The 15004-nt window shown below is 41.8% G+C and overlaps 2 protein-coding genes across 2 annotated transcripts; one reads left to right on the top strand and one right to left on the bottom strand.

Annotated features, from left to right (window-relative positions):
* Window positions 1–1836: 1836 nt before the first annotated feature.
* LOC106650176 (zinc finger protein GLIS3-like) lies at window positions 1837–8760 on the top strand. The gene is made up of 4 exons (XM_014368058.2): window positions 1837–3439; window positions 5357–5500; window positions 5599–6159; window positions 6256–8760. Exons 1-4 carry the CDS (start codon window positions 2985–2987, stop codon window positions 7235–7237), a joined length of 2142 nt encoding a protein of 713 aa, XP_014223544.1. The 5' UTR covers window positions 1837–2984; the 3' UTR covers window positions 7238–8760.
* A 126-nt stretch (window positions 8761–8886) lies between these two features.
* LOC106650177 (nuclear pore complex protein Nup54) lies at window positions 8887–11967 on the bottom strand. The gene is made up of 5 exons (XM_014368059.2): window positions 11868–11967; window positions 10550–11041; window positions 9540–10456; window positions 9244–9471; window positions 8887–9152 (listed from the first exon to the last, which is right to left on the bottom strand). Exons 1-5 carry the CDS (start codon window positions 11965–11967, stop codon window positions 9027–9029), a joined length of 1863 nt encoding a protein of 620 aa, XP_014223545.1. The 3' UTR covers window positions 8887–9026.
* Window positions 11968–15004: the final 3037 nt, after the last annotated feature.

Genomic DNA, 15004 nt, shown 5'->3' on the forward strand with positions numbered 1-15004 from the left:
TTATCTCTCTTTTTCCCCGGCACGGCCTAATTATATATAATTATGCTTCCATATACGCTACGACTCACACACGTAGCTCGAAAATCGTGTATCGTAAATAGTCGAGATTATATGCGCGGTGTATAAGACTAACGTAGTATAAGACTATCTGCTCGGGTGCATCGGCGAAGAAGCGATGACGTGACAAGTGTCGTGTCTCGGGGCAATCGCATCGAAGCCGCGCCGCGCCTCAAGGTGCCGGAGTGTATAGACGGCGGCTACGGAGCTCTCGACCGACGCACGATGACGACGATATTAATTTTGTTGATTTTTTCACTCTCTCTCTCTCTCTCTGTTTCGCGTGTATTATTGTTATAATTGTATTCGCAATGCAGACGTGTGGGCCTGTCTCCCCCCTTCCGCCGCAAACGCCCCCGCTGCCGTTTCTATTTAATAATAATCTCCTCCACCACGCGCCGCTGACGAAAGATTAAAAAAATCGTTAAAAAGCCCTTATGTAACTCTCGACTCTGTCTCTCTCTCGTTGTTGTGTTTTCGTCTTTCCTGTCTGTCTCGCGCACGCACACGCATACACCACGATTGCGCTTGTCATGTGTATCATAAAAGCCAGCTAAAGTACATATTAGATTCAAAATAATAACTTTTATTAATTCTCTCTCTGTTCGCTTTGGCGCGAGTCGGTTAAAATAAAATACAACAATAAAAAAAAATCCGCCGCGATATTATTGAATTTACAAGCCGATAAGCCGCGCATGAGTCTGTACATACTCCGAGTTTACGTCTGTGTATTTGTAAGTGCACACACCGAGCTTATCGTCTTCTGTGCAACGCGATCCCGAGCTGATAATAAATGCCGATGTTTCTCATATACCAAATGCAATTGCATCTAATAGCGATGTATCCAGCTCGATATACACAAAAAACACGCATTTAAATAAACATCTCGGCGTCGCGAAAGTCACATTTATACGCGCTACAACAAACATCAAACATCATCGTCGTCGTCATCATCATAATGGTATATAGTAGCTGCTGCTGCGAACGTTGTCATCGCTGCCGCGCGCTCCTATATACGGAGTCGAGAAGAGTCGCAGTAGCTCCCCGGGGGGTACACATAATAATCGTCTTGTCGTCGCGTCTTCGTTGGTTCATTCACGCTCTCTTTTTCTTTCTTTCTCTTTATTATTATAATACGAAATATTGGCGCGTTTTATCGTGTCGAAGTCGTAACTCTATCTCGCCCTGTTATAACACACGACTCGAACGCGAGCTTCTTTTATTTTTCCGGCCCCGACATCTCTCTGTATCACCAGAAGCCGCTCTCGCTGTCTCTCTCTCTCTGTCGAGTTTTGTAGCTCGAGCACAGATTATAAAACGCGAAGTAATAGGTGGGGTCCGCGATCTATAACAAGGTCACGCACCAAGACATGCTGTACATACATTTTCTTCGACTTTTTCCGCGGTAAATTTTCGCGCGCATTCGATGTTATACGAACGAATCGCAATCGCGACCCAAAAAAAGTCTATCTGGTATTTTTCGCACACGAGGGGGGCCGCCGCGCCGGTCTAGCTGGCACATGTACAGCAATCGTGGCTCATGCGTGTAATATAACTCTTTGCCGCGAGCAACATGTGTGTGCGTGGCCCGCGTGTATTGTCTTCGCTCCTTAATGTGCGTGTGCGGCTATACGATGTGTCCCCACTTGAAAGCATCACGTACGTATAGCGGAGAGGAACTGATAGCGCTTCTGTCTCTCTCACACGCACACGTTTGCTCTTTAGCTCGGCGCGTTTATAAAAGACTCGCTGCGGCGCGGACTCAGCAGTTGTCTTGCGCCAGTCGCTTCGATCGGCATATCATTCTCAGCTTATTACAGTAGTAGCTCCGTAATCGGTCGGCTCTGCCACATACACAAGTACATCTAATATCTCGTGCGCCAGTTCGTTCCTATCTCTCGCTCTTCACTGCCTTTTTTCTGCCGGAGCCACAGCGCCAGCAGCAGCGGATCGAGCAGCTCGACTCCTGCGTCGTGTGTAGCAAAAAGTGTGACAGCAGCAGCAGCAGCTAGGGAGAGAGGGACAGTTGGATCCCGCGCGTGTGCCCAGTGCCAAAGGGAAATTAGAAAAACGAGCATAAAAAACCTATCGTCATAATGGAGACGTCGTACTCCTAGCAGTGGTTCAACGTGTGTCTCCAGAGTGTGCTCCCGTTGATCGCCCGCGTATCGCACCGCACGCTCGGCTCGTGCAAAGAGAGAGAGAGAGAGAAATAACTAGACAGTTTCGTAGATAAAGCGCGCTGGTCGCCAGCATAATTAGCCCAAAAATCACAGCCAACAGCGACAAGTGTCCGACTAACAAGTGCGCCATCGAGTTTAGCGCGCGCTCCTGACATACGCCCAGTGTCCCGCGAAAGCCTCATAATTCCGTACATTCGAACCGCAACCATACGGCCCAGACATGTTTTCCATCGAGTACAGCAAGCAGTTCCTGAGCTATCGCATTCTCAAGTCCAACCGTTTCAAATACATCTGACCATAAGGACTCGGAACAAGTTGTTATTGTTATTTTTACGTTCTTAAACGAACCCCACCTGCACAGCAGCAGCACCGCAGTTACACCCGTCAGTGTTCTAATTAAACAAAAAAAAACCTCTCTAATCGAGTTTGATCCTTGAAACTCTCGCAGGAGCGATTAAAACGACGAGAAGAAAGAAGAATCCTGAGATTCGAGTGTTTTTTCGAGTGTGTACCCCGCCGCGCGCGCGACCCCTTCGAAAAATATTGAGAGAGAGACCTGGAACGTCCTCTCGACCGATTCGAAAACAAACGAAAAAAAAACTAGACAAAAAACAAGCAATTATAATCAAGAAAGAAAAAGCGAAAAAGTCTATAAATTTTGTTAGCGCGCTAAGGGAGAAAAGGAGGAGGAGTCGTTGGACTCGTTGAAAAAAATTGTCGGAAAAGTTTTCTAAACAAAAAAAAATGATTGTTTACGTACCTGGCAGAATGCCTGTGAGGGCCTACTACCCGCACCATCACCAGCAGGGCATCTATCAACATCAGGCGGGGGTGGCAGGGCCGATCCACGGCTACTACAGCGGACCAACGAGCTCGACGGCGGCCCAGCACGGCAGCGGCCTGATCTTGGATCAGCATCGTCATCAGCAGCGGCGGCAGCACACCGTGACCATCGGTGCTGACCGTGACCCGTTGCAAGGCGCCAATCTGCAGGCTTGGCCGAGGATCATGCCGCAGGACGAGGAGATGCAGCTGATGCCTGTGGCGACGGCGCCGGTCGCCCAGCAGAATCCGGCCTCGCCGTCGGATCCCGTCAATGCCGGTCCAGCCAGTCCGGCGCACAGCGACTCGGACGCTTCGAGCTCGAGCCTCGAGGTGCCCAACAGCAGAGGCACCAACGAGCAGCAACAGTTGTGCAGGTCAGTACTCTTCGTAATTACATCATCTTACGTACATATACATGCGATCGCGTATGCCTATATGTCTCATTTCGATAACATTTCGATCGTCGTTGAGTCTATAGGCTAAAGCGGCGTCAAAAATAGCTCCACGCATCGACGACACGATCGGCTAATAATAAAATCCGACGTGTGTGCAGGCGGGCCGCGAGAGTACAATACATTATCGATAAAATTGCGTGTAAGTCGTGCCAACGCGACGCGGACAGGTCTACGATTATTCAATTTATCGGCGATATCGCTTTGCCGCGCGCACTCGGCAAAGCACCGCGCGTTTATTGACACATCGGTACACTACATACCTATATGTGTGTATGCGCTCGAGATTTATCTCTCTCTTTTTCTCTCATATATACACACGAGCACGTGTAATTGTAATTAATATAACGTCGAGAGCTTGTTACGTGCTCGATCGTGGGGCTATTGTAGTACATACAAGCGTACGGCAACACTCGAGATTAAACTCGAACGAAGAAAAAAAAGAAGAAATATAAAATATAAAAAAGAAATAAATAAAAGTCGTCGAGACGCCGGTAATTTTCCGTATTATATCCCCAACGTGTGTATGTATGTAATATCTCGACACTGCGCAATGTATGCGAGAGCGTATAGTATACGTCGTCGTCGTCGTCGTTGTAGCTCGCGACTCGCAGGTCTTTTTTACTCAATTGAAAAACAAGGTATATAGACATTATAAATTGATCAAACATCGATAGATAGAGAGAGAGATGCGCGTGTGTATACACAAGCGATTCATCTATACGATCGGAGATTAATCGTCGCCGATCGGATCGACGGCGGGAGATGATCGATATAAGATCGTTTCTTGATTTTTCTTTTTTTTTTTTACGCACTCGCGCGGGCGACACAGTCGATTTCAGTCACGTTACGTATCATAGGTCAAACGAAGCTAAAACGACGCGACGTCCAAGACACTGAAATGACTTTTATTGAAACGATCATATACGGCACTGGCATCGGAAAGCTCGGCTCGCGCGCGATCCGGTTTCATCCGGTAGCCCGCCTAGTGTGTGTGGATCGACTTAGACGACGTCGAGTGAGAGAGCAAGAAAGAGAGAGAAAGAGCGAGATCGAGTACTCGAGAGAGAAAGAGAGAGAAAGAGAGTAAATAAACGAGATGAAAAATCACGTTCCGATCGTCATTTGCGTATTTGCGCGTAAAACGGGTGCTTTAATGCGCGTATTCATATGCGCTTACATACACCTTTGGTCAATAATATCGGAGAAAGGCAGTAATATTGGCACGAGACGGTCACGTGAAAAAGCTCTCTCGGTATCGAATCATATTAAATCCCCATTATCTTATCTGACGAGCCAACACCGAGAGCTCTCTACGTATTATATACCTATATTTATAAAATAATGTATATAATATTTATATATCTTGACAACGAGTCTGCGCGTATTTAAAATATAGATATAATATGCGACAAACTCGCCACGCCGAGTGAGGATAAGGAGAGATGTCGAAGTTGCATCGATTTAAAATACGATAGATCGTTCGCTTGTTACGGCCGATGATCGGTTGATTCTTTCAACGACATATGTATGTACATTATGAGCGTAGTCGACTCGACAACGACTCGAGCACGTGCGCGATCATTACTTAAATAAATACATGCGAGAGACAGAGACGGGCTGAGAGCTAATCATTCGTACGTACATACACGTACGACACATTTAAAAGCTGCTGTGACGCATAAGCCGCCTGTTGAAGGTTCCGTTGATATTGAAAATCGGCTACGCGCGATCTCGTCTTTTTTATCATCGATTCGTTTTTTTCCATCATTCAAACGAATCTAAAAAGATTAGGCAGCGATCAATAATTTCGATTATTTCTTTTTTTGTTACCAATAGATGGCAAAACTGCGGAAGATGGTGCACGTCCCTGGAACAATTGGCACGTCACGTCGAGAAGGTCCACGCCGCGCCGGGAACGCGCGGCTTGTTCTTCTGCGGCTGGGAAGACTGTCAGAGAGGAGAGCGAGGTTTCAATGCGAGGTAAGCAACAAATCCACAATACCGATTTTTTTGGTCTAGTATTTAAAATCAAAAAGAATGAAAAACTTAACCGATTTAATTTACTCTTTACCTCGCAGGTACAAAATGTTGGTGCACGTGCGAACGCACACGAACGAGAAGCCGCATAGGTGTCTGCAGTGCGACAAGAGCTTCAGCCGGGCCGAGAATCTAAAAATCCACGCGCGCTCGCACACGGGCGAGCGGCCCTACGTCTGCCCGGTGGCGGGCTGCAACAAGGCCTACAGCAACTCGTCGGATCGTTTCAAGCACACGAGGACCCACTCCGTGGACAAGCCCTACTGTTGCAAGATCCCCGGCTGCCCGAAGCGCTACACCGATCCGTCGTCGCTGCGCAAACACGTCAAGACCTATCGGCACTACGTCAACAACAACAACGACAGTACCACCAACAACAAATCGACGACGGGAGCAGCAACGACGACAACGACGACGGCGACGACGACCCCGTCTAAGGATGAAACGACACCGATGATCGTCGTGAAGAGCGAAGAGTCGCTGAAAACACCCACACAGGTCAACAATAGCCTGAACTCGAGCCAATTGGACCTGGATAAGAAAGATTCGAGCCTGGAGAGCGTAAACGCTAGCAGTACTAGCTCGACCTCGTTCGTTAGCAGGTAAGAAAATCGTAAAATCATGATATCATAATTTCCCAATTATCGTTATCTCAATCTGATTGTTTGAAATTAAAATCCCATTTCTTTGCTCATCAGTGACAGTCCCAAGGGTACAACGACGAGTTTCGAGGAGCAGCAGAAATTCGTCGAGCTTCAAAATCGCTACAACAATCAGATGCAAGAACCGAAACATGCGCCACAGCAACACATGAATCGGCACCTGACGTCGGCCCTGATGTCGTCGCCCGCGTCGCCTCTGTCCACGTCGTCCTCGTCGAAGAACAGCAGCGGCTACGAGCACGACTTCCACAGCAGCGGCAGCCCGTACAGCAACAGCAGCGGCAGCAGCCGCATGTACGACGAGTACATCTTGCCGAGAATCGCCGCAGCGGCAGCCAGTGGCAACGGTACCGATCAACAACAGCAGCAGCAGCAGCAGCTGATTGTCCGCATGTCGATGAGCAAGTGCCAGTCACCACCGCAGATGCTGCAGTCGTCGACGCCGATCAAGAACGAGTCGGTGGATTATCGTCACATCGAGTCGATCGTTAATAGCAACGCGACGCCCATCAGGCCTGCTTCCAGCGATCTCGTGCGCAACTCCGTGATCAAGCGCGCCAAGTCCAACGTTACCGATCCGCATCAGTTGCAGCAACAGCAGCAGCAGCAACAACATCATCATCATCATCAGCAACAGCAACCAATGCCGATGACGCAGAGTCCCGTGCCGGATCACGACTGCTGCTGCAAGCGTCACAAGTGCTGCAAGCACTCGGACGACGAGAGCAACAGCAACCTCATGGAGAACACCAAGATGCTGTCGGGCTTGATTTTGCAGTCGCGCGCGCCAATTGTTCGTCATCTGCTGGCCTCGGTCGATCTCAACAACGACTTTAGATTCTCCATGTGGCAGCAACAGCAGCAGCAACAGCTCCACCAACAGCAGCAACAGCAACAGCCACAAATATTACCATTCGAGCAGATGGCCATCAACACCTGCGCCCGAGATCTCAGAACCAAATGCGAGGCGAGCGACATGGATCAGGATTTGCCGCTCGATCTGACCGTCAACAAATAAGAAAGATCACGCGTTTTATTTTATCAAATATTTTACCAAAAAAAAAGAAAAGGAAAAGAAAAATCAGAAAGTAATATCGATGCGATGATAATATTGTGCCTAATACATTATATACATTCATAAATATATACCTTGATTATTACCTATATACACGAGAGAGCAAAGAGTCGAGTTTTATGAAAAGCCAAATATTGCATTCTAGTGTATATAATTTTATCTTTTGTGAGATTCATTGATCGTCGATAGTTATCTTTTATGTATCTGCGATGAGCTTATCGAGTCGTGTGGTGTTCTTTTTTCTTTTTTAATTATTATTTATGTATGATATTATTAAACAATTATGGGGGCTACTTTTTTATGAATATTTTTTTGCGAAAAGTGCCATTGTTGACTTTTCTAGTATCTTTGACTGTTGTTTATGCATTGCTTTATGCTGCATGGGTTCAGAGCGACAGCGATCGATGATTATTAGCGATGTTTCGGAGGATGGCTGATTTTAATTCGGTCGGAATTACCAAATCCCAAGGCGCCTGGTAATTTCACGTACCTGTGATCATGATTCTACATTGTTGTACAAAAAAATGTTATTATATCCTATTCTATATCTTTTGTACATTGATTCTTCTTGTTAAATAAGATGTTTGAGTTTGTCATTTTTATGAGCATTATTGATGTTTTGGCGCAAAATTAAGACTTAGATTGTAATTTTAAACTAAAACTACGATTGTCAAATTACAAGTTGTCAAAATTTTTAAGTGTACAAAATCAAATTTATTTAATCTGTATGTTAGTTTTAGAATTTGATCATTATATTTTGATTTCCAAACGTTTGTAAATCATCGTTAGGCGTGTAACCTGCCATAGTCAAGCAGCTGCCAAAATGCTGGTTTTAAGTTGATAAGTAAGATCAACACTTATTTTTGTAAATTTCTGTTGTATTTTATTGTGATCTTGTTGAGTTAAATTGTCGTTCTCAAAATCTTGTCTTCTACTTAATTATCTCCAAGTGCCTTGAAAAAAAATGTTCATTCAACAGGAATTGAATTGAAATATTATGATAATTGGAGTACCTCGAATAATTACTATTTTTTATAAGGCGATTTATTAATGCTCAAAAACTGTAAATAAAATTGAAATCAGAAACAAAACGTCGTTTTCAATTCTTGTACATTCATAAGGGGAGTACGATTGGGAAATTTAACGTCTCTGCTTCGTACTTGACATTATGATTGCGCAAAATAACGCGACATTGGGATGAATATTGTTACCACGAATTGGCATTTGTCCGAGTGCCGCGTTTGGACGCGTTTATAATGGAATTTATAAAGTTCACGAAGTTATTATAATTGTTATTACTTTGGTAATTGTCAGTACGGAATTGCAAGTTTCAATAATTAATGAACGTTTGGAAAATTTCGCTGGCCGTAAGAATGATAAGTTTTATGAAAAATATGTGCCTTAACTCGAACATTTATAAATTACTTTTGTGGATTCAATAAACTGAATTTCATCAATTACACATATCTTATGTATTGTTTTTTTATTATTAAAAAAACGTAATCTTTTTAGTAATTATATATTAAAAAATATTATACTTATTTAATACAAAAATTCCTTAAAAATCCTTAACAGCTCCACACATTCATACAGTCCAAATAACAAAATTAGCTATCCAGGGATGAGTATCATCACTTTACAAAACTTTAAAAAATATAGTTTTTTCTTCGATGAATTTGTCATTAAGTTCATAAGGTAAATTATACATTTGTATTGTCTAGCACTTGTTTATTCAAGACACTGAACCGTGACTGCTTAAGAGTTCCGACATTCCATCTTTTATAATTTTCAAACTTTCTAAATCGTGGTTGACGGTGTCAATAAGTTGTGCCATTCCTTGCTGCTCCATATTTAGATACTGAAAAAATATCAAGTATTTTGTCAAAGATTCAATGTGATCATTTATAATAGTAAGTCTACTTCAATTCAAAATTGTTGCTGGAACTTACCGATTTAATGTCGTCCTGAGCCATTGGATCCATTGTGTATCTTTCTTGGCTTTGATTCTCTGTATGTCTTCGCATTCTTAATTGAGATAGCATTTCACTAATTCGACCTTTGAATTGCGTGGGTGCGCTAATTTGGGAGTGCATGGCTTCAAATTTATTCGTTAGAGTTTCTTCCTCCGGTTGCAAAGAAAAACCAACTTTTCGACTAGTTTCTTGACGCACGAGAACCTATGAAGAATAGTATTTTTAGTTCGAGTTCTTTTCAATTTGAAATACATTAATTGCGTTAATCTTACCGAAAGAACTCTGTGTTGAAGCTCCAAAAGTGTTCTACGATGTTCTTTTAGTCTAGCCTGTGTAGCTATGTGCTGCCTCTGCAGACCCTGAATATCTTCTGCAACCATATCAAGAAAAGCTCGGTGTCTACCAGTTTCTTCCTCTTGACATTTAAGCCTATGTTTAACTTGTTGAAACCCTATCATAGGCACAGGTATATAATTTTCAGGATTAGGATTGTCAAGTTGGGCCTGTTTCCATAAACGTGGATCAATGGAGCATGGTGGATTATCCATATACTCTTTGATTTGAGCTGGATCCAATTTGACTTGAGGGAAAATATTTTCCACCCCTATTTGGGTAAGTTGTTGTTTTTGCATACCCTGTGTAAAGTAAGTGTATAGTTCATTGGCCGGAATTTTTCTAGCAGAGCCAGTAACTCCTTTTTCAGTTACAAAAATAGTGGCCTGACTTTTACTTTCACCAACTGGTTTGGTACTGTCAACTGTAACAGTGAGATTGGGTTTATTACCCAAAATTTGATTCAAAGATGCAATGAATTGAGGCCTGCCATCTTTCAATTCTTGTTCTTTTTTGGCAAAACAGAGAACTACTAGACCATCATTATTATCATTTTCAGGCATCCGACTGTATCCAATCGCTTTAAATCTGCATAAAGGATTTTCTTGATTCAATTCTATAGGTGGAGCTGCAGCTGAATAATAAGCCTTTCCTGTACCCCATAATGCCTGAATTAAATTCCACCTAGCTATGGTATTATCTCTTTCGTCATTAAATAACTGACAATTAAATACTGCGTTATACAAAGCTTCAGATATTGCATTTGCATTTGATTGAACCTGTTGTTGTTGCTGCTGCTGTGGTTGCACCTGTTGCTGTTGTGTTAAGCCCGAACCAAAACTAGAAAAAGCATTTCCTGAAATGATTACATACAATGTTACATAAAAAATCTATAAAACCACTGAAATGATTTACTTTATTATAAATGAAAAAATTAACTTGGCATTACCTGTTCCAAAACCACCAAAACCAGTGGAAGCAGTAGTTGCTGCAGGCTTAGCTCCAAATCCTCCAAAAGTATTTGTTCCAAAAGTACTTGGTTGTGTGCTTGTGTTAGCTCCAAATCCTCCAAATAAGTTAGAGGATGTGGAAGTTGTTGGATTAGTGCCAAATCCTCCACCACCAAAGCCTCCAAAAGTAGCTGTACCAAGACTATTAGTTGTGGCTGTTGTTCCTAAACCAAACGTCGGTGCCGATGATGTTGCAGTAGGTGTTGTACCAAATCCACTTGTATTTCCACCAAAACTGAAATTATTAGCTGGTGTGCTAAAAGTGTTGGTGGTGGTTGTTGTTGATGTACCAAAACCTGTTGCAGCTGGTGTACCAAATGTTCCAGTACCAAAACCAGATGCTTGTGTAGCTGCTGGCGTACCAAACAGCGATGGTTGAGAAGTCGCAGCTGGTGTGTTAAATCCTCCAAAGTTACTTGAACCAAAACCAGCTGGACAAAAATGAAATTGAAAACAAAATGTTCATGACATTTATTTGTTTATGTTTTAATGAAAATACATGGTGCACTTTCATATGTCTATTGAATATAAACACCAACCTAAAAAGTTTATTGATTTGACAGATCAAATTGTTTGGTTAAGATCAAGAATATTTTTTGTACAAGGTATCAAATTGTTTACTCAGAGTATAATTTAACATTATTGGTGATATTAAGATAGAGTATTATTGCAGGAGATTTCATAGCAAACATGTCTAACGACATGATGAATAATTCATCTGAAAACCATCCAGAAAGAAAAATAAACATATTAGAGTTGGACATTGAAGTTACATCTGTACCATATAAAGATATTGTAAATTCTCATGGATCATTTGGAATATTTCCCCAAAACATTTTACTAATTGTAACAGCATCTTTGTGTGCTGCTTTGCTTTTCCTTTGCCTCATCACCCTGTGTTTATTAAAGCGGTGGAAGAAAAAATACTACGATTGTGTTCAGGGTGGAGAATCAAAGTGCGATCCAAGATGTGGAGGTTCACGAAGACCTCTACTTAAAAGGAATAAATCAGCAGACTCATTGAGTAGGACAAGCAACAGTTCAACAAGAGAATGAAGTTTGCTTGACCTTTTAAGAAAAGTTTATCGTTTGGAGTTCATTAACTTATATGATCATTTGAAATTTTATCATATTTTTTTGTTAAAAATCATGTACATTGATTTTTAAAGTGATAAATAAAAATGAAATGAATGGGAATTGAAAAACAATGCGACATAACCTATCTAAGTGCAAAGAGCCAAGGCATGTTGTGTATACCTGGTCTGATCGGAGTAGCCGTTGTCGCAGCACCACCGCCGAACGAGAAGGCTGAAGTGTTGGCCGGGGTGGACGAGCCGAAGCCCGAGCCGAATGACATCTTTTCAACTGCTTCTCAAAATTCAAGGTTCAGGACACAATAACAACAGTTGCAATCAGAATCGCAACAACAATCGAGTCAGGCAAAGTTGTAAATATAATGTGTCTTTTCCTTGGCTGCAACTTTTCCCGCCGCCGTCACCTGCTGCTACTTGGGCGACACGAGTTGCTGAGAGTCAAAAACTCTCGAACTGCTTTAAGCCGGCGTAAGTCGGTAACATAACTGTCTGCCTGCTCATTCCGTACCCTCCGTTACTTTTGGCGATCCCTTGTGGCATTCGCACGAATCATTTTGCGGTACATGGTAAAATATGGATCATTTCGTCCGTCATCGTACACAGAGAGAAAATATACGCGTTTGAGGGGGGACCTGTAGTAAGCAAAAATCGCTGGAACGGTTGCCTGGCTCAATCGCTGGCTGTCCGGCGATGATCGTCGGAGACTCCAGCGTTGCTTTGGCCGCTCGTGAGTCCTAGCGTGGAGTCTCCGGCGATCATTGCCGGACAGCCAGCGATTGAGCCAGGCAACCGTTCCAGCGATTTTCGCTTACTACAAGTCCTCCCTCAAACGCGTATATGAGCGCGTCCAGCATAAGTCGGCCACCCCGCGCGATTACGGCATTTTTGGCCGAAAGTGTCGTATGTTTAGTTCGCTCGGACACGTTTACTAAGAGTCAGAAAAAAAATCAAAACACATAGATCGATAGATTTTTTCCTCCTCTTTCTAGTGGTGTAACTCAAAAAATTCTTAAAAATTGATTTTGAGGTTAAAACTCGACTTGAATGTTTAAGTCCATTTTCCCAAAAAATGTATCCTCCGATTGCAATTTAAACTGCACCAATCGAAAGAGGAGGCAAAAATCTATCGAAAACGATGTTTTCCAGGATGGAGAAATGATAAGAACTATTAAAGATATCGAGATGAATAGCGCGGGACGGCGCGCGCGGACCTGTTTTCCGTGCGCCAGCGGCGGCACACGCGCGGCGCCGTGTCTTTGTCTTTTCGACTCGCTCGTAATCGCTTAAAAAAGGCTAGAAAAATGATGTGAACACGTAAATCGATAGATTTTTTCCTCCTCTTTCTGATGGCGTTGTTGAAAAAATTCCCAAAAATTTTTTTCATAGTCAAAACTTGACTTGAATTTTTAAGTCAATATTTCTTCTAGTATTTTAGTATTTTGACCTCAAAATTAACATTACCAATCGAAAGAAGAGGAAAAAATCTATCGATTTACGTGTTTAAATTATTTTTTCAGCATTTTTTTAGCGAGTCGAAAAGACATAGGCAGGAAAACAGGCCCGCGCGCGCCGTCCCGCGCTATTCATCTCGATATCTTTAATAGTTCTTATCATTTCTCCATCCTGGAAAACATCGTTTTCGATAGATTTTTGCCTCCTCTTTCGATTGGTGCGGTTTAAATTGCAATCGGAGGATACATTTTTTGGGAAAATGGACTTAAACATTCAAGTCGAGTTTTAACCTCAAAATCAATTTTTAAGAATTTTTTGAGTTACACCACTAGAAAGAGGAGGAAAAAATCTATCGATCTATGGGTTTGGATTTTTTTTCTGACCCTTGGTAAACGTTTCAGAGCGAGCTAAACATACGACACTTTCGGCTAAAAATGCCGTAATCGCGCGGGGTGGCCGACTTATGCTGGACGCGCTCATATTTTCTCTCCATATATGAAGTAGGATTTGGGAAAGAACATAAGTAATAAAGTAACTCAAAGATAGTAATTTTTATCGATACTTGTATTCTTTATTTATAATTAAAACAGTAGACGATTACCTCTAAAAGATTTCGTAATTGCGCAGAGTAGTCTGCGAGCTTTCTGCGCTTTTTTATATATAATCAACCAAAATAACAATTTCATGTGTATATATTATACTTAATACATATTATTTTTTACATACCTTATGATAAATAATAAAGAAGATCGAACGTTTTCTTTCGCGTAACTTTTGGTGTGATTGATTTGAATATCAACATGACGCTTATACATTGTCGTTAGCGCGCCTGTGTCATCAAACCTCGTCTTTTTTTCATCGTTACAATGTATGCATATAATCGATGAGTTTATTAAAATGGAACAAATCTTACATGTACATAGATAGCGGCGTTACATACGTGCGTAAATCTGTCCTCTGTCTCTCACTCTGATCTATCAATTCCTCTTAATATATTACAAGTTAAACTCATATTACGCGTAATATTTACAAAATGTCGTACTCGACAGAGCAGGTAATGATAATTAATTAAATTATACATGTACAGCAACCTGCGTTACATTGTTCAACTCGTCAATACCCGAGAGATCGCACGATAGCTGTTAAACAGCCGCCAGGAACATAACAATACATTAATATTCGTTTCTCGATTTATTAAATCCTTTGAACGGACTTTAAATCTATCGTAGCTTACAACGCAGTAGGCTGACTTTTTTGTTAAATATTTTATTTATTGATTTTCTTTTTGTTACCAAATTTACAACTCGTCACCCATAAGTCTTAGGTATCATAATGCGTGAGCAGTCTCATGTATAGTGCACTCAGCCGCACGCGAAATTATTTGATAGTTTGCAACGCAGTCTCGACACGTTGACAACTCTTTTATGTGTTTGGAAAGATACGTGACGCAACTTTCGCCCGTTTCAACGCTAATACTTTGAGTTTTTATTACAAAAACGATTAAACATCATTGTCATGCATTTTTTATACAAATAAACGTAATCAGTATTCTCTGTTTTTTTTTTCTACAAAATAATCTACCTCGTTGAATTGTCGATAAACATGGAAAAATAGACATTAGAAAGGCGCTTGATTGATTAGTTTTCATTCGTGTAAACATTGAATAAGTACATATTTACGATATTTATAAATGTTTATAACATCACATGCGCATATATAATAGTAGTAAGAGCAACGTGTGAAACTTTTTTTGCAAATGTACGTCTGTGTGTTTAACTTCATATATGCCGTTGCACACGTATGAAAAAGTTAAAAAATAGATGCATCAAGTTTTTCTTTCCAGCTTAA

Source organism: Trichogramma pretiosum, unplaced genomic scaffold (assembly GCF_000599845.2).
Source record: "Trichogramma pretiosum strain Unisexual culture from Peru unplaced genomic scaffold, Tpre_2.0 scaffold121, whole genome shotgun sequence".
NCBI lineage: Eukaryota > Metazoa > Arthropoda > Insecta > Hymenoptera > Trichogrammatidae > Trichogramma > Trichogramma pretiosum.